Source organism: Sesamum indicum, linkage group LG1 (genome assembly GCF_026168435.1).
Source record: "Sesamum indicum cultivar Baizhima isolate 11 linkage group LG1, ASM2616843v1, whole genome shotgun sequence".
NCBI lineage: Eukaryota > Viridiplantae > Streptophyta > Magnoliopsida > Lamiales > Pedaliaceae > Sesamum > Sesamum indicum.
This window is the reverse complement of record NC_142657.1, coordinates 16,584,777-16,608,373: the sequence shown is the minus strand read 5'-3', so window position 1 is coordinate 16,608,373 and position 23,597 is coordinate 16,584,777. Positions and strand designations below refer to the sequence as shown.

General features: G+C 37.6%; 4 protein-coding genes and 1 non-coding gene across 7 annotated transcripts; 2 read left to right on the top strand and 3 right to left on the bottom strand.

Moving 5' to 3' along the window:
• The first annotated feature begins 651 nt into the window (after positions 1-651).
• LOC105164364 (Pentatricopeptide repeat (PPR) superfamily protein) lies at positions 652-4,110 on the top strand. Its single transcript, XM_088880921.1, has 3 exons — positions 652-3,321; positions 3,428-3,627; positions 3,728-4,110. The coding sequence occupies exon 1, from the start codon at positions 685-687 to the stop codon at positions 3,127-3,129; it is 2,445 nt and encodes an 814-aa protein (XP_088737047.1). The 5' UTR covers positions 652-684; the 3' UTR covers positions 3,130-3,321; positions 3,428-3,627; positions 3,728-4,110.
• A 2,174-nt stretch (positions 4,111-6,284) lies between these two features.
• LOC105164356 (uncharacterized protein At2g34160) lies at positions 6,285-9,311 on the bottom strand. The gene is made up of 5 exons (XM_011082995.3): positions 8,980-9,311; positions 8,838-8,886; positions 7,691-7,753; positions 7,508-7,572; positions 6,285-6,582 (listed from the first exon to the last, which is right to left on the bottom strand). The coding sequence occupies exons 1-5, from the start codon at positions 9,094-9,096 to the stop codon at positions 6,493-6,495; spliced, it is 384 nt and encodes a 127-aa protein (XP_011081297.1). The 5' UTR covers positions 9,097-9,311; the 3' UTR covers positions 6,285-6,492.
• A 2,064-nt stretch (positions 9,312-11,375) lies between these two features.
• On the bottom strand, positions 11,376-15,399 carry LOC105164341 (Pectin lyase-like superfamily protein). Of its 3 annotated transcripts, none has more exons than XM_011082970.3 (9): positions 15,007-15,399; positions 14,318-14,449; positions 14,038-14,208; positions 13,908-13,928; positions 13,566-13,773; positions 12,946-13,027; positions 12,768-12,876; positions 12,474-12,590; positions 11,376-11,954 (listed from the first exon to the last, which is right to left on the bottom strand). In XM_011082970.3, exons 1-9 carry the CDS (start codon positions 15,250-15,252, stop codon positions 11,655-11,657), a joined length of 1,386 nt encoding a protein of 461 aa, XP_011081272.1. In that variant the 5' UTR covers positions 15,253-15,399; the 3' UTR covers positions 11,376-11,654. The 3 variants fall into 3 exon arrangements, 2 of the variants coding, with proteins under 2 accessions (XP_011081272.1, XP_088737956.1); XM_088881830.1 differs by having other exon boundaries at positions 11,722-11,954; positions 12,542-12,590; XR_016065984.1 differs by having other exon boundaries at positions 11,815-11,954; positions 12,398-12,590.
• A 240-nt stretch (positions 15,400-15,639) lies between these two features.
• On the top strand, positions 15,640-19,380 carry LOC105164348 (SNARE-like superfamily protein). The gene is made up of 5 exons (XM_088881834.1): positions 15,640-15,870; positions 15,988-16,073; positions 16,253-16,317; positions 17,963-18,045; positions 19,053-19,380. The coding sequence occupies exons 1-5, from the start codon at positions 15,790-15,792 to the stop codon at positions 19,143-19,145; spliced, it is 408 nt and encodes a 135-aa protein (XP_088737960.1). The 5' UTR covers positions 15,640-15,789; the 3' UTR covers positions 19,146-19,380.
• A 3,431-nt stretch (positions 19,381-22,811) lies between these two features.
• Positions 22,812-23,597, bottom strand: LOC105164332 (uncharacterized protein At1g15400). The gene has a single exon (XR_016064374.1). It is a non-coding gene; the product is annotated as an uncharacterized protein At1g15400 (transcript).

The following is a 23,597-nucleotide window of genomic DNA, read 5'->3' as shown; positions in this document are numbered from 1 at the left end:
GAAAACTTGAGCATCCCCTTACAATGTTCCAATCCCGCTCTTCATTCTGCGGTCTCAGAATGTCATCTCCCTGTTAAGTAACATAAAGGAAAAGAAACTGTGGGCATTTAAAAATCTTAAGACAACATTTATTAATGTCTTTTTAATATCTTATAAGATATTTTCAAATATAATAAATATTGTAATGGGGCCGATAATTTTTCAGAAGATGAACTCATAACATTAGAAAATGATTTATCAGCCTATTGAAAAAAGTTTTTACCCTTTCATTTATTTTCAAAAGTTTAACAAATTTTTTTAATTTTGATTATATCGGACATGGAAGCCTTTAAAGCTCCAATTGGGTGAGAGAATTTGAATTTAAAAAAATAATTTGAAAAAGGGATGTCGAATAAATCTATGTGAAATGGATTTGAAATTTATTACAATATCACGAATTATAATTAATTCAAAATGAAACTCTTTATAGCATGAATTTATACAAACAAATCAGATGAAATTGAAATTCTTAGGTCATAATCCAGAGTTAGAAATACAACATTTTAAATCGATTTGTGTAATTTAAAAAGATGAATAAAATACCAATTTAGTTTTGTTTTTTGCAAGAAACAAGAAATCATTGTTGCTATATAAGCACTTCATTTCGAACTATAAAAACTCACCAAAACACGCTACACACCTCAAATGTCTAAAGCCATCCTCTCCCTGATCAAACCCCTACACCGACCCCAACCCAAAACCAGCAGAAAATTTCTCATCACGCCCCACATCATAGAGTTGACAAATGAAGTCTGTGAAATCCTCAGAACCCAAGGGCAACAGTGGGAAGAAACCCTCCAGAATCGATTCTTTGAGGAGGACATTGCGCCTTCCGAAGTTGCCCACCTAGTGTTCGACAAAGTTCGCGATTGTGAACTGGGTCTCAAATTCTTTGGTTTTGTTTCTCAGAATAGATTTTCCCTTGATGGGTTCGCGTATTCTTCGCTTCTAAAGCTCTTGGCCCGGTCTAAAGTGTTTGGAGAAATAGACAACGTGTTGCTGGAGTGCTTGCAATCCGAAGAGAAACTGCCTACTCGAGAGGCTTTAGGTTTTGTAATCCGTGCCTATTCTGAATCAGGGTTGGTCTTAAAGGCTCTTGAGTTGTATTCCTTTGTTCTGAAAACTTATAACGCGTTGCCCCAATTATTGGCCTGTAATTCTTTGCTCAATGGGCTTGTAAAGGATGGAAATATGGAAGCTGCATGGTTTGTATATGATGAGATGGTGAGGAGAGATGATGGTGGTGAGAGTAGTTGTTTGGACAATTATAGCGTTTGTATAATGGTAAAGGGGTTGTGTAAAGAAGGAAAAGTCGAGAAAGGTAAAAGGTTGATTAAGAAAAGGTGGGGGAAGAATTGCATTCCGAATATTGTGTTCTATAATAGCCTCATTGATGGATATTGCAAGAGAGGTGATGTCAAGAGAGCTCATGAGCTTCTCGAGGACTTGAAAGAGAAGGGCTTCTTGCCTACCCAGGAGACTTATGGGGCAATCGTTAATGGGTTCTGCAAAAGAGGGGAGTTTGAGAAGGTTGATCAAATCTTGAAGGAAATGGATTCAAGGGGTATGGAAGTAAATGCTCAAGTGTATAACTGTGTCGTAGATGCTAAATATAAGTATGGTTTTGTTGGGGAAGCATTAGAGACCACAAGACACATGATTGAGGTTGGGTGCAAGTTGGATATTGTGACATATAATACTTTGATTTCTAATGCATGTAGAGATGGGAAGGTGCAAGAAGCGGAGAGGCTACTAGAAAAGGCACTGAACAGCAGATTGGTCCTCAATAAGCTAAGCTTTACTCCTCTTATACACGCGTATAGCAGGGAGGGCGATTTTGAGCGAGCCTCAATTCTGCTTGTTCAGATGACAGAGTGTGGGCTTAAACCCGATTTGATAACCTATGGAGGTCTTATACATGGCCTAGTTGTTGCTGGAGAGGTTGATGCTGCATTAACAATTCGAAAAAAGATGATGGAAAGGGGAGTGTCTCCTGATGCATGCATTTACAATGTTTTGATGAATGGACTTTGCAAAAAGGGTAGGTTTCCTGATGCGAAGCAGCTTATGTTAGAGATGCTTGGCCAGAATGTATCACCCGATGCTTATGTTTATGCCACTTTGGTTGACGGATATATCAGGAGTGGGAATTTTAACGATGCAAAGAAACTTTTTGATAACATAATCAGTAGGGGTATGGACCCTGGGCTCGTTGGGTACAATGCCATGATTAAGGGCTACTGTAAATTTGGGATGATGAAAGATGCAGTCTTTTGCATTAGCAAGATGACAAAAAGAAATGTTTACCCGGATGAATTTACTTATTCTACTATTATTGATGGCTACATAAAGGAAAATGATTTATATGGGGCATTAACTTTATTTTGCCATGTAATTAAGCGGAACTATGCACCGAATATTGTGACTTATACCTCTCTCATCAGTGGGTTTTGTCGCTGTGGAGATATTGCAGGAGCAGAAAAAATTTTGAAGGGACTGCGATTAAATGGCGTGGCACCTAATGTTGTGACTTATACTGTACTAATAGGTAACTGTTGCAAAGAGGGAAGACTTGCAAAAGCATCCTCATTTTTTGAAGAAATGCTGATGAGCAAGTGTAATCCCAATGATGTTACATTTCATTATTTAGTTAATGGATTATCAAACAATGCCCCTTGTGCCGTTTCTAGGACAGACAATGAATCTGGTTTAGATAAGCCTATGCTTCTTGATATCTTTGGGAGGATGATATCTGATGGCTGGCGTCCTATATCTGCTGCATATGTTTCAATCATTGCTTGCCTTTGTTTAAACAGGATGCTTGGAGCTGCATTGCAGTTGACTGACAAGATGTTGAATAAAGGCTTCCCACTAGATTCAGTGACTTTAGCTGCCCTCTTACATGGTGTTTGTTCTGTAGGGAAAGCTAAAGAATGGAGGAATATAATTCCCTCCAAGTTAATTGAGCCAAAGCTTAATGTTGCTTTAAAGTACTTGTCCATATTTGGGCGCTACTCAACTCATGAAGTTACTACAGAGACTTCACTGATTTTGCATACCTTGCTCGAAGAATGCAAATCTAATGAGTGAGAAAATATTCATTTCAAGGTGTCAACAAGCACATGAAAGGAGAAAACCTCAAAGCCTCAGTAACTGGTATTGCACGACAGCTGGTATATATTTTTAGTGAAGGGTGTCATGGCATAGGACAAAATTGGCAGGCTGTTACGAGAGTCCCCTTATGCTTCTGGTTGTTTGTCCAAGAGGTTACTGGATCTCAAGGTAGGACTATTTTGAATAGAATCCTCTCATCTACCACAGCACCTTATTCACACCATTTTGTTATATTTAAACATTGGGTGCGGTGTATGTGGATCTCCTTGTGCAGGCGACTGGTTTTAGTTCCAGAAGAAAACACATGCAAAACTAGGGTATAAGACATCTCCAACATATTCAATCAAATAATCAGGTAGAGATTCTGTTGAAGGTTTGCACCCTGAAAGCTCTATTATATGCCAGAAAAACAGTTCTCTCCATCCTCAAACATCAGTTCTCGAAACAGCCCAAAGGATACTGCACTCGGAGATGGTACATAAGCTTCATTAATTAGTTATTTTCCTCCCAGTATGTTATTCGTTCACCCTTGTGCAATTTTGCTTGATAGTAGTCTTAACTTGGCTTCTTGCAGTTTTATCATTTTCCGGGTCAAGGGATATAACTTAAGCACGGTATCCACTTTCATGAAGAAAAAATTGTGGACCAAAGGGGAAATAGCCATTTCCATATTCCATACCAGATGTTCTGTGGAGAATCTGACTTTTCACTTTCAACAAGACAGAGTACATGATGACATTGGATATCGTGCTGAATTTGTGAGTTGTGAGGGTAATTTGTGTGAAAATTCTAAGCTTCCAACATCTCTTATATGTCGACTCAATCCACTTTAGAGGAAACGTTTCACATCAAAGAGTTCAATTGTGTCGGAGTTGCACATATTTCGAACATATTTGTATATCTTGATTGTAGAAGTGCAGAGTAAAACGGGCTAGAATTGCTTCCTGTATGAGAAAATCACGTGTGTGAACCTTCTTATACAGGGCTTTCAATACAGGGTGGGTTTCCTATCCTCCTGTGCTGCTGCTTAGAAGCTGGAGAATGAGACTGTAAGCTGTCTTCCCAAGCAGTTGTGCCCCCGTGTCACGGGCGGACTCTCTTGTCACGCAGCGGAATATATTTTTCGCCCGTGCGGCGTCTCAGGTTTCACCCAACCTTCGACCAGCCTTCGCACATCTCAGAGTTTACCGACTGTTCGTCGCGTGTCTTCGACACTGAAGCTCGCTAGCACGACATCTGAACGCATCCCTGCGCGGCACCGCGTGCCTTTGCGCTCGCCTATCCAAAATGTCCATGTTCGCCGAGGCTCTCGGCACGCACGCCTTAGCGTCGCTTAGCGGCCGGCCCCGACTAGCTAGTCTGCCGCCATGCGTCTCGTCCACAATCTCGGAACCCGCCGACGCATCCCTCGATGGCAAGGAGCATCCTCGCTCCGCCTCGGCATTACGGCGCTCCGCATGCGCCCGCAACGTCCGTCTCATGTCCAACGCACACTCGGGGCATCCTTGGCGCACGCCTTCGTCGTGGCCGTCTTTTATGCCTCGCCCGAGTAGGACTGCACCTTAAGTCCGAGGCCCATGTGATATGCCGACATCCTGCCTTAATCCCGCATGGCATGCCCGACATGCCTTCTTGCCTTTCGGCGTGGCTACATAACTTGCCCACAGTGCGGCGTCGCCCCACGACCGCTCATCTTAGCCAACGGACCCCCATGGACGGCTAGAACCCGATAGCGCGTGCCATGAGTTGGATCACGAGGTCTTGGAGTGCTTGCCTCGATCACCCATTCGCACGAGAGGTGTTGCCCCAAATATCTCGCAGCCCGCGGAGCAACCTTGCACGTCACACGGAACCTCTCGGCCGCATTTGCGCCCAACGTAGGCCGTCCTGGCCCTACGCTGCCCGTCCGGTTCCCATGCCTTTCGGGGACTCTAAACACTCCTTTGAGATGCCTAGAGCCGGCCCTTGGAGGCCCCCAACATGCCCCCAAGAGATGCTCATTTAGTGCCGACGTTGCCTACCGCCACTGCCGTCGTGCACGGGGAGGGCCGGCTGGAGCTCACCGCATCATACCCCCCTTATAATAGGCTTAAGAAAGTTTTTCCTCTTTCCAGCAGTAGACATTGAAAGGGGTTGAGGAGCGCACCTTTTTCGTATCTCCCTCAACCGACGTCCAAATCACGTGCCGCTTGAACCGTAGCGTAGCCTACGACTTCTACATCATAACTCTTGAATTTCAGCCCCATCCGATCATCCATCGCTGAGGAATTGCCCACGCAATATTCTGAAATTACAGTCTCGCCACTGCACTGGCAGACTCTGAAGATCATCGTCGTTTCCTACCCAAACGGAACCGTCTACCTCTGAAACATCTTGGAGGTGTTCCCAACACTCCAAGGATCTCGCCATAGAAACAGTTTTGCAAATCTCGAATGATAAAGCACTCTGCTTCACACATTTCTCTCCTGCTCGCGCGCAGGGTGGCGCCTGATCGTCGCCCTTATATCTCCTTGCCCAAACGTCCTCGGAATGACTTCATACTTGGCGGATAGCATCCCCACACATCAAGGAAGTTCCCTACGAACAGTTTTGCAATCCCCAATAGGTAAGAGTCTCTGCTCGTAGGCCGTTTGCGCACTTGCGTGCCGGCCGGCCTCCCCTAGCCGCCCGCACGTCCTCCGCAAGTCACTGCCGGCCGTCTTGCCCAAGGAGCGGCCAGTGACACCCCGCCTAATTTTCGCTATCTTTTTCTCGAAGATTTTCTAGGCTTTTCAAGGTGAAATTCATTTCGTTCCTTTGATTCTTTTTATTCACAGATAAAATTACCTGCAAAGATAAGGATCAACAATTAACATACTGTACATTCCAAAATGGATTATTAAATACCAAGCGCGTAGGTCTAATTTTTTATTTTCTTTTTCAGGCAGTAATTTCTGTTGGAAGAAAAGGAATTAAGCATCGCCATCACTTGTGATAAAATACCAATTAAAGGAGATTTGCATTATATAAAAGCAGTTGAATGCGGTTGAGAAACTCTACAAAAACTCGTTGCTTGGGTGGATGATACGCCTTCAACTTATCAAGAGAAAATAATCAAAGCCACAACCCCACATTACAGGACGCCATCAAAATGTCACAGATATAGGAAAAACTTCATTAAAGAATAATTAACAAAAAGGAAAACAGAATAGAGACGCAATCAGAAAAACGTCAAGAAACAATTTGTTACAAAATTAGAGCCACACCAACTATTAAGACTGTCCTTAGCCCACTCTACACGAACCCAAACTTAAGGAGACATCCATAACCGAAGGTGGCATATAACAGCTCCCTCCAGCCCTAGTCCTCGCCATTTCCATTCTCTCCACCTTCTTGCGCTGCAGCCATTAATTCATCGAAGTTTGCTGTCTTCCCAAGTACTATTTCAATCTGTATAAAAAGAGCAGATGTAAGGTGCAAATGGCAACATAAAGAGTGAGAAAATGTGAAGGACATTATATTGCAATTCTTAATTGGTGATCCCAGAGAAAATGACTATAACTTGGACTGCAAAGGCTTGTCCTGAGAGTTGTGAGGTTTCAAATCTTTCCATAAACAAAGCAATGCCCATCTTCTAGAACATTATCCACACAGAGAAAGGCATCTTGTGCAACATTTCATCAGTATTTACACGACTTGTGAGAGCTTATAAGCATTTACCTCCCCAGGAGTGATTGGTTTTTACGCAACTTTTAATCTTTTAATCCCAAACAAAACAGCCTTTTCTGTCTGATACACAGACAATATCACTATCAAATTAAATAGGAGAGAAAATCAATTTGTTTCAACTTACATGATATATGAAGCAGAGTCTACATGTAAATAGCTCTAGACAAAAATAATTGTAGTCGAATTTCAGAGTAGAAAGGAAAAAGGAAGAAAGAAGTAAGAGCTGAAACCGTCACTTGTAATACCTTGGCCCATGTTGTTAAAGCTTAAAAAGCCTCCCTTATTGTAGGCCACGCTAATATGCTACTAAGATTGAAAGCACAAGAATCAGTGCATGGCATTGTCCTACTGTACTACACAAGAACCCCAGCACAATGAATTACAAACAATGTATTCGTTAATGTTCACATACTATTAATGTGACAGGTCATGTAGCTAAGTACCAGATGCATGTTCACATCTGTGTTAGCTGAAGGTGTTATTATCATTAACCAAGGAAGAATCACGTGGCCAACTCATCATTATGTACACAACAGAATAGTCTGATCAACCATTCAAATTATTTGTTTATCTGATCCTAACCCCTGCCATTATCACTACACAAAAATGAAAGGCAAGTCAAACCTCTGACTAAAATTGGACTTACCTTAGCTTTTTGGATGGGTCTTCCTCTTGATTCATCCTTTATCTCCACAGTGGATGTCATGATCTCTTCATATTTTAGTTGGAGATAGATTTAATACAATATCCAGTATAATGTGATCCACAATTTTAAGTTACAATGAAGAAAGCAGTTGGAACAGTTCAGACTAACTGTTTGGAAACTTACTCTTTTCAACAGCAAATCCATTGTTCTTCAGAATTTCAGCAACTGACACAACTGTTGAAATTGCTGAAATAGAATAAGCAAAATTGAATCAGCAAATTATAGAAAAACAAGAGCAGAAAAATGAAAGAAGAAGATATACTCATTAAGTGATGGAATCATGGAACACTCCAGGAATTGACAACAGTATAGAAATTACTTATTTCTAGAATCTGCTATGTACAAATCATCAATAGACACCAAGTGTGGTACAGGAAGGGGGAAATGATCATTAATGTCAATTCGACCTCCTATGTTATACCTCGCCGTCGGCTTCTCACTCTAATACTGCATCTTTTTTGACAATTCATATTGTCTATATCATGCTCCGCACCCAAACAAAAAAGAAAAAGGAAAAGGAAATATTGAAGTAAGAGAGGAATAGAAAAAAGTTAACATGAATCTTTATTCAACATTATTGCCACGCCCAAGGACAAACAGAACCCGCGGTCACTGAACTTGAGGAGGCAGATTGCACAAATTCCAGGTGAGATGATAAATCCACACAGGTCCCCACAGAACCATACCTCACTCACCCAAAGTCTCTCAGTGTAAAGTAAACGACCTGAGGCACTTCAGAAGCACAAACCAACTACAAATAGAACTTCAAGGGAATTTGGGGTGGAAGTAGCAAATAGAAAGTAGAACCAATTCCCTTCAGTCAATGTACGGAACACAATTTAGAATGGGCCAAACATGGACTAATGGAATCAAAGAGCTCCTTTACATGCCTGCACATTCTTGTATATACTTCTTTCAAACTACACTACTACTACCATGTATTGTATTAAGTACAAACTGCAACACAATAATAAGTAACTACAAATCCAAAACAGGCTACCAACATCAACGCCCTATATCCAAAACACAAGGAACAGACAAGCAATAACCCCAGGATATCTCAGAGACAATGTCTCATTCATCACAGCATTAAATTTTTCACTATGAAACTCCAGATACCTTGCCCACATCATAAAAGAAAAAAGAGACATACTGAAAAGCAGAGGTATAACGAGTCTAGTCTCGTTCCTTGAAAACAGAGATCAGAAACCACACATCTCCATAAAAGAAATCACACAAGAAAAATATATAAGGAAGAACTAGAAATTACCCATGCCAAGTGCTGAAAGCTCCACCTCGTTGTGCTGTTGCATGTACCTCTACACACATAATACCTCAAATTAATAAATACCCAATTTATAAAAGGCACGAATTAAAATAAAACGAATTACGGAAACCAGAAAAGCAAATACCTTGGAGAGATTAACGTAAAAGAAAAGCGGCTTCTTGGTATTGGAGACTTGAATCCTGTTCTTCTTCTGGGATTCCGCAATGTTCATCTTGTTCAATCCGTCCGCAATCTCCTCCATTTCAATAACGACTTAATTTAAAGGAACGCGTGTGTATTTCAACACTGCAAATGAGCAAGAAGCTGTGCGTAGTTGAAATTGCTCCCAGTCTTTCTGGGGTGAACTCCTTGTGCTGTGAATAACGAACGCAAGGGTTTAAAGAGGAGCTAGGGTTTTTATTTTGAGGTTTGCGATTCTGGGCCAGTTTATAGGGGGTGTTTGGAAGTAGGTCACGAGATGTTCCAAGTGAGGATATGATGGTTTCCCTAGTTATAAGGCTTTGTTTGGTCCACCAAATTCGGGGAAAAAGATCTTCTAGTTCTAGCTTTTATCTTTTCTTTTTTATAAATAAAAAATATTATATTTCCCCCTTTTTCTTGTTATCTTAAATTTACTTAAATTGAATAATCATATCATTTTTTTGTTCAAATTTAATTCTTCTCACTATTTTCAGGGGTAAAAAGATCACCCTATAAATAAAATTTTATTATAATTATCCATATGTACAAAAATAATATTTTATCATGATCACAATCAATAAAAAGACTTTAATAGGGTCCTTACAAGCTCGACTCGAACTTCTTGAACTCCAAATTCTTTGAAATAAAACAGTTTAGGTGATGAGATCACATAACCAATGATTTTTACATCTCAAATGGTAGTGATCTGAGATCAACGTAGCTCAAGTTTATGTCGTATTTAAAAGTAAATATGTAAAGTGTTCAAATAAAATAAAATTATAGAGCTTATTAAATATTAATTACGACAATCGTGTACTCAATGTGATCAAAATTGAAGAAGTTTGTTAAGTTCTTAAAAGGAAGATGCGAGTGCGCTACTTTTCTTAATTTCATAATATATTTCTCTAAAATATTTACCAAACAATTTTTAACATCTTATGAAAAGCTTTCAAATATTTTATAAGATGTTTTGAAAAAATTACATAGCTCAACCATCTTGACAAATAAAATTGAAATATATAAGCTAACATATAATAATCAATAAGGAAAAAGAAAATTTCCGTCCTATAACTTTGGTTTAAATTTATTTTGGTCCTTTATTTTTTGTAATATTAGATTTAGTCATTTATCTATTAATTTTGAGTAGATTTGGTCCTTTAGCCTAATTTATGACTCTTCTTTTTTTTTTATAATAAAGACTGATAGTCAATCTTAATGTTCTAAGTGTAATTTAAACAAATATTTGCTCAATAAACCTAAAATCTTATACTATTATAGTCGAGTATTAGCTACGAGATGCAAAATGAATGGATATATATAAAATTGCTCTCGAAGAACTGTATAGGGACAAAATTATCCAAAATTGGGTCAAAAAGCTAATATTAAGCAATTTTAAAAGTTATCGAACTAAAACTAAAATGGATAAATTTAAAAACTTAAAATTAATAGTTGACAAACTTAAACAAGTTAATAAATAATTTTCCCTAATCAATATACACATTTTCCTAGTACATAAAGCATGTAAATATGTATGATTAATCTAACAATATTCATGGAAAATATTTGAATTAAGTTTAGTAATACTCATAAATTAATACTACTAATAATAACAATAACAATGATTACAACAATTAAAAATGTATTTTTATTAATATTACGATACATAAATCTAAAAATGAGATTAATTTTATAATTAGTAAAACAAACATAATATAGTACTTATACTTCTCATCGTATCTTGCTATTTGTTTTCATCTTCACTCTCATTTCACATTTAGAAATGATATGTTTATTGTGTGTGCATACATACATATGACTATGAGACTCGAGCTCAAACTCAGGCCTACGTCAACTTTGTTGCCTCCAACTACTTTTCAATTTGCAGTCAGTTTTGGACTTGAATCATTCATTTATGGTCACTATGACCTTGCCCACAATCCTATTATGTATGGACTTACCGTAATCATTTGATTGTTTTGTTATCCGTATTCCATACGGATGTATAGAATAATACAATTGAAAAAAATCTATAAATAATCATTCTTCATACTGAAGAACAATTGCTGACCTAACATTTTTTACAACCTTAAACACTTTATCCTTACAACCTATCTAACTAAATCATCGAAAGGCTTTTATTGGGACCTTCTTGATGTAGTCTAATGGTGATTCGTCTTGTAGGTTTTCTTCCAGGAGGATTTAAGATGCATTTTGTGTATTAGAAGCGTATTCCTTCACTTAAATACATCATCCCTAAAAAAAGTAACAACGCTGTTTGATTATGTATAAGATGTAAATCTTATTTTAAAATGAAGCATCCTAGTATTTGGATGGTAAGAATTTGACAGCAAGAAAAGAGGCTCAATACAATAGCATAAATATACAACATCGATTTCGTGGTAAACGTAAAAAGCCAATGACAAGCAACTAATTCGAAGATTGTTCACAATAAAAATCACTGCATGCCAAAATCTGTTTTCACTACAGACTCCTATGTGTCTTGATGCCAAACACTCTATCTGCCATTCAAACCGTTGGAAACGAATGTGTAGCAATGGTGGTGCGTTCGGAAAACAAAGAGACGGGAGTTGTGAGTTGCCCGTGTCGTGTCCTTTATGTTTAAATGAAAGCATGGTCATCTTTCTGCAAGCTCGTTGATGAGTTGTAGTTGTTTTCGTTACTGATCACATTACCATCAGATGGAATGCAAGAAGGCGGAGACATCAGACCTGAGGTTGTGCCGTACGCTTCCCAGCAGAACGATTTTGCAATCCCATACAACCATTCAAGTTCAACATTCTCCAAGTACAATCTTTTACATGGATAGCTGTCACTGCATAAAAGCATGATAGCCCCCTCTGTTTCTGATGTTCCTTTGATGTTGCGGAAGGAAATGCTGTCGATATGGACGGTGGAAGTCTGCAATGTGGATGAAAAACAATTTATCTTAGACACACCGGTATAAGCAATTATGGATGGAAATTTTTAAATTTTTGACGTCTTGAGGAAACGTGAAGGAAGAAGAAAGAAAATTGCGATCCAATGTACATCCATAAACAAATGTGCAAAGGGGCGTGTTGAGAAAAGGTGAAGGGAGAATAAGAAAACTAAGGATTATGCTATTCAGCCTACACCCATAAACAAATGTGCAAAGGGCCACGACATATTCATTCTCTCTTAATTTGAAATTACAATATCCACCACTATATATAGGTGAATCACACATGTGAAGAAATGGCAAATAGAGTAAGTCACTCCATAATTAAATGAAAAACAACACATGAAGCAATTTTATGCTGTTCCGTTTTGCACTTATATCGAAAGACGGGAGGATTGTGTGTTCTTATGAGGACAGTTCATACCAATCGCCAGACGGAGACAAGAATGCACAGCTAGTATTTCTCAAACTTTTCTTGTTAACCCTTGGCAAAATCATACCTGGTTTAGGCAAGGCACTGGAGAGTCACAGTAATATTGATCAATTATAATGGGATTGGAAACATTACGCATCAATATGTTCTGAAAGGTAATTTTCCTCGCAAAACCGCTGCCCCCCTGCCAATTCGGAGAACATGAAAATCAAAGAGAGAGAGAGTGTGTGCGAGAGTTTTTATTTGCATTAGAAACACATCTATTACAGAGTGAGAAAGGAAAAAAAAGAAACTTCTGCAGTGTGTTAGAGATTTAACAAGCCGTGTGTGAGGTCTGGAAAAGAGGTGGTAGAAATATTACCTGCCATGTTTTGATCCTAACCCCATTCTCGGTGTTAAATAAAACTGCCCCATCAACGATAACATCCTGAACAGCAGCAGACATATTGTACTTTCCCAAACTTCCGATACTGCAAAAAGACCATTATTAACTAGAAATTTGTTGGAGGATGGTTAGAAGTAGATGGGAATAATTATACCTTATACCATGGCCAGGCCCACAGACGATATTTTTTATACGAATTTGAGAAGAATTGCCGACTATGGATATGCAGTCGTCTCCTGCCAAAAATAAATAATAATTTAGCATGCATTCTCCAAATAACATGAGGAACTAGAAAGGAGAGAGTAGAAAAACTGGTGTTCGCTCAAGCAGCACATGTTTGATTTCATAGTATCCCCAAGGAGCCGTTTCCATCCTACACATTAATGTTTTTCTTTAGTTGTTTCCCCTGATCCCTCTGGATGAAGATCTCACGTCTCTCAGGCTGAAAGCTCAGGTATAGCAAGAACCATACATGCGTTGTTCGTAAAGCCGAGCTAGGCTTTGTTTACTTACAGAGACGGGCTTGTTCTTGACTTAGATCATCAACACAATTCAGCTTTTCAGAGCCCACTGTGCTGAACTAGCTCGGATCTTTTCCTTAACATATATTCTAATACTTTTAGAGACATATGCAAGTTTCATCAGCTTTCTTTTTTTGCTTTCTATTGTCAATTTATTGAAAAAACAAAGTAGATACTGACTATTGGTATTAGTAAATGTAAAAGGCGTTGGTTGGAAGGGATTAAGCTTCAACTCTTTCAAAGAGAAACAAACCTGTTCCAACAGCGATATTCTTTAGTTCAACATGTGTTGTGGTGCTTATGTGGATTCCATCAGTGTTTGGGCTATCAGCAGGTGCAATAACTGTGACACCAGAAGCTGCAACATGCATACAGTTCGTGAACGCCATGTGCATCTGTTGACTGTTAACCAAAGTAACATTCCTGACTTTTAAGTTCTTGCACTTATGGAAAGTAACAGCCTGCATTATAGCCAATTTTCCAAAATCAGCAAAAAGTGTTCAAATCAATGAAGTACATTTTCTCTTCTTGACAGGAAAAGTGGATTTACAGATCTTGTGAATAAGCAAATTGCATCGACATAGAAAGTACTAACCGTTGGAGCATGTGTGCAGGGCTGCCAAAGGAAGATCCAATTAAGTTTCAGAAACATCTCTTTTGATCCAGACACAAGAACATTATGGGACAATGTGAGTGTGAGATGTGTTTAGGTAACATGGACGTACATTTGATTCGTTGGTCTTGCATGATTGAGCCCACCATTTCTGGCCCCTCCCATCAATTAGTCCACCGCCCTCTATTGTGAGTTGCTTCACTCCATGGAAATAGAGCCACTTATGCACATTTAAACCATCCCAGACCTCAGGATCTTGTGGCGCAACAAGAATACCAGAAACCTATGAATATTTTTTAAGAGTACAAAGTTTGATCTAATTAAACAGTCTTCAAATTGCATTTTATTTCTAAATACATTTCGCAAAAAGTATAAGGGAATTCAGCTTGTACCCTCAAGGTCACGTTTGACTGGCAAGGTCCGGGAAAATCAATCGGTTTAACTAAATAAGAGTTCCCTGCTGGAATTATAATTTTCGCTGGCGAAGATGAAGAACAGGCCACCTTCCAAACATCTTGCACAATCTGTACGCCATCAAATTACTATAGGATTCAGACACAAGAGTTTCCTAAATGGAACCGTTATGACAGGATACTTTGTACTGACTCTATGAAAAGATCATCAAAATGTGTTCGACAAAGACTAAAAGGATCTTCATCAAAAACCCACAAGTCAAGGAAGCAGAAATGAGAAATTTCCAAGAATATAGCAAACAACATCAACAAAAGCTGAGACATTGAGTCAAAGTCTCTCTTTTGCTCTCCTTAATTATTCATCTGAATGAAATCTCTTTACAACTTGCCTCCAGGGGCTAGGTTGTACTTTCGTACTGATAGTATATGAAATATCTATACAACGAATTGAATTTATATAATATCTTTTACCATTCACCATTATTGCAAGAATAAGTACAAAGCTTTTATTATTGAAAGAAAATGCATAACCACAGCAGTCATATGATCAATAAACACACTCATTTTACACAGTAACAAAGAAAAAATATTAGAAGAAAATGAAAGACATGTTACTACACACAAGAAGAATATCTTCTTCCTTTTTATGGGAATTAAAGAATTTATACCTTGGTGTCATCAGCGATTCCATCCCCTTTAGCACCAAAATCATCGATGTTAAAAAGCACAGTTTTTGACCTGCTGGAAGTGTTTGTGGGGAGCCCAGATGAGGGGAGCTGGATTAAAGGATCAAACCCACTTCCGTAGGTGACATTTAAGACCAAACAGATGCCGAGATACAGTATTTCAAGAAAAGAATGTCTGAAACAAGAAAAGGCATTTGAAGAAGAAGAAAAAGGTTCCAGCTTTCTCATCTTCTAGCAAACTACCAGAAAAATAGCTCTTGTTTTCTGACTTCAGAAAGTTATAGGAGAAATATATATATGTGTGCGTGTTGTGTGTGTGTATAGTTTTCTTGAGTTTCTTTTTGTTTGACATTGTCATTACTGCCCAATTTCTGAGGAACAGTGTTGGGCTGAATATTAAAGGGTGGGCTTAGGACAAAAGAGTACGAAGAAAGGATGAAGCAGCTTAATGGAGTCGGGTCTGATCTATCCGAATAGGAGTAGACGGGGCGGTCTCGTGCCCGGACAAGCCTACCCGCATTGCTAACCCGCCCGTTTTTACCGAATGACAGAAACGCCCTTCACAGTTGGGAAAATATCACAATTGCATACGGCTCTGATGCCTGAAATTTTCAATCTGATTTCTGTGTCGCTGTTCGAATTAGGGTTCGATCTAAGTCCCAGTGAGAATTTCAATCTTTCAATCACATTTTGTTTAATATAACTATCGGTTAGGAAATCAGCAAGAAATTAAACCTGTGGTTGAAGGAGAAGAGTTAGTAGTAGATGGCAAGTACGGCGTGTTTCATGATCGTCAGCAAGAATGACATCCCGATTTACGAAGCTGAAGTTGGTAGTGTCCCCAAGGTAGGCTCCCTTCGTCTTCCCCAACTATATTAGCTCAATTTTCGTTTTGTACGAGTGAATTGCTGAAATATTTTCTATAATGAATATTTTTTATGAATTTGTAACGAATTTTGGTAGAAAGAGGATGCTGCTCATCAACACCAGTTCATATTGCATGCTGCTTTAGACATTGTTCAGGACATGGCCTGGACTACAAGTGCTATGTAAGATTTCCACTTCACTCACTTCATATCGTTTGTATGTTGTATCTGTGGTGTGTGTATGGACAATCACGCCCAAATTTTTGCAGTTGTTTGATGCATTTCGGTTCCTAACTGGTGTATTGGTTATCTTGTAGTTGATGGTCTGAATTACCTTCTTCTTGTATTGTTATATGAATCAGGTTTCTAAAAGCGATTGACAGATTCAATGACTTGGTGGTGTCGGTGTACGTGACTGCTGGTCATATCCTTTCATTTGTTTTGACTAATTTGAGGTTTACATGTTTGTTTCGAGAAATAATTTTGAAAAAAATTAAACAATGGCTAGACGTTTTGGGTACTCTACTTTGATGTGTAACATCCCAAATAGTTTAGTTGTATCTGAAACTATGAAACTCGAGTAGTTTTTGGTTGTTTTGCTGAAAGAATCATTTTGGAGAAATCTCTGATGATATAGGCATTAATGTTGCTGCGTTTCCGAGGAATGGAGTTTTATTGCTTTCTCAATGGATGTCATCTCCAAAACCTTTTTCCTTGTTCCCATCGTTATGGTAGTGATTAATGCAGTGAGTACTAAATAGGTACATGGTGTTTGAATCCTGTTTTAAAACCAGAATTTCTTTTATTAGTACGTCCTATATTTGTGTATGGCCTTAAAGGTTTGAGTGCAATCATTCATTGTAAAACCGATTAGTTGTATAAAAGGATTTCACACCGTGCCTTTGAATTTTGTGATGTCAACTATGCTTAGTTGGAAATGTTTCTATCTAAAGGATTAATTTCTTGATGGATTGATGGGGAACTCCTAAAACATAATAATTTAACATTGTTCAAAAAGTATGACGGGCCTGTTATTATGATTTGAAATCCATTGGTTTGAACCATTCAATTTGAAACGACTAGTTCTTAAGTCTGAAGGGATCTTGAACCCTTTTCTGCATTGTGGAAGGTGAAATATTGTATCTGTGAATGGGGTCTCTTATCCTGTTCAGGTGATCGTCTTTCTAGTCATCACTTTCTTGTCTATATCTGCTGCGAACTCATGCCCAAAGAAGAGGAAATCTGGACTCAACATATAGTTGAATTTGGAACAAGTTTTACCACTTAGATGTAGATTATGGTTTTATACCGATAAGCTGCTGCAACTTTAGTGTCTATGGTTTCTCTATCTTTATATTCTAAGGTATTTGATCCTTAAATAGCTTTGGCATGGGTGAAACACAGAGAAGTATTAATAACTTGATCCCTTTTCAGAGTCCTAAAAAGTGAAGGAGAGTCTCTGCTTCATGAGTTGCATATGTAATTGGTTTCTTCAGGAAAATCAAGCATATGTCCTGATGGTCACAGGAAAATCCACAACCTGTAAATAAGTAAGAACTTCTAATGGCCAATGGGTCCAGTTGGTATTAATGTAATTTTGCTGATGTTATTATGATTTGCTTATTCTCTTGCAAGCAGGGATTTTTTTTCTGTTTCATATTTTCTTTTTCTTCTGTCTTTTGTAACTTTTGCAGTCTTTAGAATTTCACTTCTGTCCTTATTTTCAGCAGTATAACTGTTCCTAAATGATACAATCAATGTTGCTACCCCCAACAATCAAATTGTACTATTGATGATTACTCAAACATCTGTCAGCTGCTAATCCCCTGATTTTCTGCTGCATAGACAAATTGTATTTCTTACTAATGATTTCCTTATTCCATTTTTCTATTTCAGTTGTACTCAGTCCTTTTCATATTTTCTTCCGGATTTTTATTTTATGAACATGAAATTTGCTTCCATGTGTATCAGTTTGTTATACTTGGGAACTATACTTTATTTTTTTAGAATTGATATAGGTAATAGCCAAGTGTTCACATTTTTGTTTCTTTAACCAATAAGAGTCATACATACTCGACTGATGCTGCTTCATGATTCTCGTAATGATGATGGAATCAAGAGCTTCTTCCAAGAGGTTCATGAGCTATATATCAAGGCAAGTTCGAGTAGATGCTTCTTTAATATTTTCAATCCCATTGAAATTGTGGTAGGAACAGCTGATTCTTTAGTTCTCCTACATAGACTTGTCAAGTAGTCTTGCCTAACATTGCAGCCTGGCCATCTAACTCAAGTCTACCTTCACAACCTAATGTACTAGAAAGAAGGCGGCCACTGGATCATTTAGAGTAGTACTGGCAAACTTTTGATTGCACTTGCTAAGAAACCACCAGAGTGGTGCTAGAGCATTTTTCATTAGATAATGAACTTAAGTTGGCCCATTGATAATCCGCTGTACTCCAGGAAAAGTTTTTGGTAAAATTATGCTTTTCATCTGCATCATTTGAGCAACCCACTACTTGCTTTTGACATCATGCTTGTGTTATGACACTGTGGTTTCTGAATGCCTTGAGCAGAACTTCTGAGTCCATTTCCGTATTATTCCTTGTTATTCACCTTTTCTATGCGATTGACAAATAATCAACTTCAGTCTTAATAGCCAAGTTTGCATGAGAAACGAACACCTAGGCACCTGCATCCTTCCTAGGAAGCCTACCTTCATGAATCATGGCCTTTTTTTCTGATCATGCATTCCTGTCAGTATGAGTTCTTCCTCCTTAACTCATGTATCTCTGTGCATGCTTTATTCATTTGTGATCAGTAGCATAGATCCAGTCCTAAATTGAACACACAAACTATGAAGTACTTGAGTAAGCATTTTTCCTCTTCACACGATGAGGAACATGTGAAGTTCTAGTTTTGGCAAGTCGTCATAGTGTGATTTGGAAGATTGAACAAAAGAATTTTATTCTTATGGTTTCTTAATAGCTTAAATACTAGTGTTACAAGTAGTATCTCATGTGGATGCATCATACCCGGCTGTTGAATTTTCTTGACTTCCCCGGCTCCTTACAGAGAAAGAAATAAAGGCATAAAATTCATGTACTTCGATCTATTTGACATATTTCGGCAACAAAATGCTGATCTAATATTCAACATTTGCAGACTCTTCTCAATCCTCTTTACCTACCTGGAAGTCGCATTACATCATCACATTTTGATACAAAAGTTCGGGCCCTTGCTAGAAAATATTTGTGAAGCAGTCCTTTGATTCGGTGGTGTCTGGAGCTTCCTGTGAATTTGCTTCCAGGTGTGCTATGTTAACCAGGATTTTCTCTGAACTTTTTTGTTTCAATATCGTGATGATTGATTTTTACATCAGAAGTAGTGATGTTATGTAGCAGCACCTCTTGTAATGTCTAACATATTACAATGCCGACCTTTTGTATCTTCATTTCTCAGCTATATATTAAATGCATTCTAGCTCCAGTTAGATACCGTTGACTAGCATAATGCTTTGGCCCAAATAGGTTGCATATTTCATGGCCCAAATAGTAAGTCAACAAACTAAGTTGAATATATCTGAAATTTCATGGTTCTGGATGGTGTCAAAACTTTTATCGCAAGGTGCCGAAATGCTTTGCCGGTTGGTGATGTTGCGCATGTATGTACCATCAGTCATTGGATCATACGCGACGACATCATCATATGTTGATCCAACAGCAACATCGTACTTTCCATGCTTCAAGTTAATGGAGCAGCTTATTTAAGAGACAATCTCCCTCTCCCTCTCTCTCCTCTCTCTCCCTCTCTCTCTCTCTCCCTCACACACACACACCCCAGTGAAGCTTCGCTTGGAACTCCATTAGCTTTATGTTGGGTATTAGTGTTGGCATACTTTGGATCCAAACGAAGCAACTGCTTAAAGCAGCCTCCATTGCCTTTTTTGCATGTGTTCAAAGGACATGATCATCATGTAGAAAAGCAATAACAATGACAAGAAATTGGCACAGGGAGCTGTCATCATCATGCTGATGGGATAAAACTTGCACATCGTGTTAGCTGAAATTGTGCAATTTGGTATACAGCTGGCTATCTCGTGATAAAATTATCATTTTGATAACTGTCCATAAACCTATAATTGTACCTTATTATTGTTCCATAAACAAATGGCTATGATGATGTGCTAATCTAATATGAGACCACAGGTAGGGACAACAGCACTGACTCCCCCCAACCCCCACAGACCTGTTTACTTTGTGATATGAATTATTTGGGTGATTGGGTAAAAGCAACATTGTATTAATTGTATTATGTTTACTTTAGACCGTTTGGTTTGAATAACTCAATCCACATGTATCTGGATTGAAATATTCAATCCAAACAATAACTAGTGTAGGGATTTTGGATTAGAAATGAGCATAAACAATGCAAATAAACACCTTAGCTGGGTGTATTAGGCTGTTTATACAACTTAATAATAGAAATCATAGAAAGTAAACTTGCTAATGATGGGAGACCTGATTAAGTGTCTTAGTTCAAGTGATTGAAAATCTTTTAATACCCTTTATTGTTGGTTTGTAGTGTCACATGTCTCGTCTTATTCATAGCAGAGCATGGAGTTGTTAAGAGATGAGGTGACTGATTTTGAAATGTGAAGAGAAGATGAGACAAAAAAGGTATTGAGATTTAGACAATCTTCATAGGTTGACAGTTATTGAAGATGGGTTTTACTATGAAAAGGTTTTCTTGAACTATGATAAAAGTGGTGGATCAATTATTTATATTAGAATGCTTGTAAAATATTAAAAAGTTTACTCTGGACAAGGAAGTGTGTATGAAGATAATTTTTGTCTGGGCTTGGAATGAATTTAGGTGTAGTATGGAGGGGAAGAAAGGAGAAGCGGAGCTGGTTCTCAAACTCTCCCTCCATGGCTGTTGGTTGTGGGTATAAGGTCTTGGCCAACCAACTATCTTAAATTGTCTTTTCGGATTTGGTACGTAAGGTTTAGCGATGTCATAAGAGAAATAAACTTGGTACCTTCCTATGGGTGAGAATGGAATGCTAACCAACTATGTACTCCTCCTATTTATTGGTTGGTATTCCATCTTTACTATTCTAAATATTTAAATAATTAAAAACATATTTGTATTTTAAAAATAAAATCCATATCTCAATTATCCATACACATAAATAATACACAGAGCAACGAGTGTACCTGTACCACAACCTTATTTACTATAGCATTGAATTTCTCTTGGGGAGCGGGGAATGTAATGAAATGGGACTATTAACTCTAGAATCTTCTACACAATAATAATGTCTGTGAATCACAAGGCACCAGGAGAGTCACTGGATATATATATATATATATATATATATATATTATTCAAGTAATTGCATCAATAAACACATCCTCTTATTCTTTATTTCTTTACTTCTTTCAATTCAACTCAAATTTTTATTTTAAACTATATTTTATAATATTCTAATCTATTAAATAATTTTGTGGCTATTGTTTAATGACTGGTCCTCTTTCCTCGCTTTTTTTTTTCTTTTTCTTTTTATTTTGAGTGTTAATACAATGGATTTTCTAATCCAACCCAGTTCAATCAACAATAGGATTCACTTCTTATAAAATCGGAAAGTATACACAGGTCATTGTTAGGGATAATTACACTATCCTTGTATGAGGTTTAGTGTAATTTTATGTGTATCTCCTGTGATTTAAAAAATTATTATCTGTTGTCTATAACGTTTCTTTACATCTAATAAATAAATAGTTCTCCAAAATCAAAACTTAACGAATTTGTAAATTTCAATAAAAAAATTGAATGTAAATTTATATTCACCCACGATTACTCACCGATTTTTAGTCAAACAAATCTCTTTTATTAAAATACATTTATAAGGATGATGATAGATATACCTCTCACATATATACGAGTGTGAAGATATATAGAGCAATTTGCTCAGTTAGGATTTGTTTGATTTATTATAAATTTGTAATAAACTAATCGAGAATAAATATATATTTATTCAACTCTTATATTGATATAATAAATTTAATAAATTTTAACTAACATAAAATTTTATTTATTATATAAAAAAATATAAATTTAATTTTTCAAACTATATAAAATCTCATATAATTAAAACTAAATTAAAAAACAGGACAATATAATTATTCGTAATTTAAATTGTAATAGTGTAGTCTTTTTGAGCGAAGCAAAGGAAGTGTATGGTGGAGGTGGTCAAATCGATGATCTAACCACCTATTTTTATTTAACAGAAAAAAGGAAGTGATGTAGATAGACAATCGTGATGACCGCCTTTGCCATATCCCCATAAACAAACATTATCACATCAATTTAATAATATTCACTCATTCACACTCTCCCCTTTTCACTTTTTTTCTAACTATCAATTAATCAACAAACCCCAAAATTTCATTTATGTTCGGATTAGACTAATTCAACTGTTATGACAACTCATATATTATTATATTTTTGTGTAAGAATATTATAGGATCAATATGTTATATTCATTATCAAATTAACTATAATTTAAAAACATAATCAACCATACCGTAATTGTATTATTACAATAAATACCCGTGATATAATTATTAAGACCAATCAATCACAAATAATAATTAAATAAAAATATTCTTAGCATCAAACAAAAAACATGACAAATACAAACACGTTTGATAATATACTAAATTTAAAATTTTGTAATTGTATAATCTTGGACTTGAACATTTATATAAAATTATGAGAGTGCTTAGCATATTTGATGAAATACAAATTCAGAATCTCGTAATCGTAGGATTTTATGGGTCTCAAGCTCATCGGTTAGAGCAAATCTTTCCACTATCAAGATTGTATAATTATGAAATCAATGAATACCAAAACTCGTAATTCAAGAGAGAAGCAATGTCCATTGATAATAAAGATATGCACAAATATATTACACAAATGACAAAGCTCAAGAAAAAAGAAAAGAGAGATAGAGAGAGAAGAGTTATTAAGAGTATGATAATCATTTGATCTTTTTCATTCATCACCTCTCAAAATTCTTTCACCTCAATTTCATAGACACGATCATATAACACCTCACGTACACCTCCCACACCGTATCCCTCCCTCTAAAACCTCACACAACGCGCTTACCAGTCTTCGGCGGCCGGTGGCGCGTCTTCTTACTCTTCCCAAAAGCACTGCAGCACCCGCAGGCGGATACCTTGGGCGACGGCGGCTCAATCGCCGGCGACACCCTTCCCGTCCGGAACCCCCGGCCGCCGTTGGATCGGCTCCTCTCGATCGTCAATCCGGTAAGCGGAGACGAATTCGTGGCGGCTAGGGCTGGGGCATGGGAGGCGGAATCTTGTTTACTTTCTTGTTGAGGTTTGGTGTTGTCATCCTCCTTCTGTTGGTCGGCGAGGCCAGCGAGAAATTTGTCGTCCCATACTAATCCCGAGGAGCCCTGTCGCCTGAACGATACTGCGGATCTCTGCAGACCTGCCATAAACAACCTCGAAACGAACTTTATCAAGTTGTTTCTCTGTTTCTGAAGCCTCTTTCTCTTTTTGTTTTTTACTTTTCTGTAATGGAGTGGGTAGAGATTTCTTGGATGATAGCTCTGAATTATTAGTATCTATAATAGGAGAAATAGTGCTTGTGGGGATGTTTAGGCTGTGGGCTTTT

Excerpts from the sequence above, each read along its gene's own strand:
- LOC105164356 (XM_011082995.3), bottom strand. The coding sequence starts at position 9,096 with ATGGAGGAGATTGCGGACGGATTGAACAAGATGAACATTGCGGAATCC. Across the intron at positions 8,887-8,979 it reads TTTACGTTAATCTCTCCAAG|AGGTACATGCAACAGCACAA; the intron begins GTATTTGCTTTT and ends TTATGTGTGTAG. Across the intron at positions 7,573-7,690 it reads TGGATTTGCTGTTGAAAAGA|AGATCATGACATCCACTGTG; the intron begins GTAAGTTTCCAA and ends TAAAATATGAAG.
- LOC105164341 (XM_011082970.3), bottom strand. The coding sequence starts at position 15,252 with ATGAGAAAGCTGGAACCTTTTTCTTCTTCTTCAAATGCCTTTTCTTGT. Across the intron at positions 12,877-12,945 it reads GGGCCTGGCCATGGTATAAG|TATCGGAAGTTTGGGAAAGT; the intron begins GTATAATTATTC and ends GTCTTTTTGCAG. Across the intron at positions 12,591-12,767 it reads TTAGGATCAAAACATGGCAG|GGGGGCAGCGGTTTTGCGAG; the intron begins GTAATATTTCTA and ends CCGAATTGGCAG.
- LOC105164348 (XM_088881834.1), top strand. The coding sequence starts at position 15,790 with ATGGCAAGTACGGCGTGTTTCATGATCGTCAGCAAGAATGACATCCCG. Across the intron at positions 16,318-17,962 it reads GTACGTGACTGCTGGTCATA|CTCGACTGATGCTGCTTCAT; the intron begins TCCTTTCATTTG and ends GAGTCATACATA. Across the intron at positions 18,046-19,052 it reads TTCATGAGCTATATATCAAG|ACTCTTCTCAATCCTCTTTA; the intron begins GCAAGTTCGAGT and ends CAACATTTGCAG.
- LOC105164364 (XM_088880921.1), top strand. The coding sequence starts at position 685 with ATGTCTAAAGCCATCCTCTCCCTGATCAAACCCCTACACCGACCCCAA.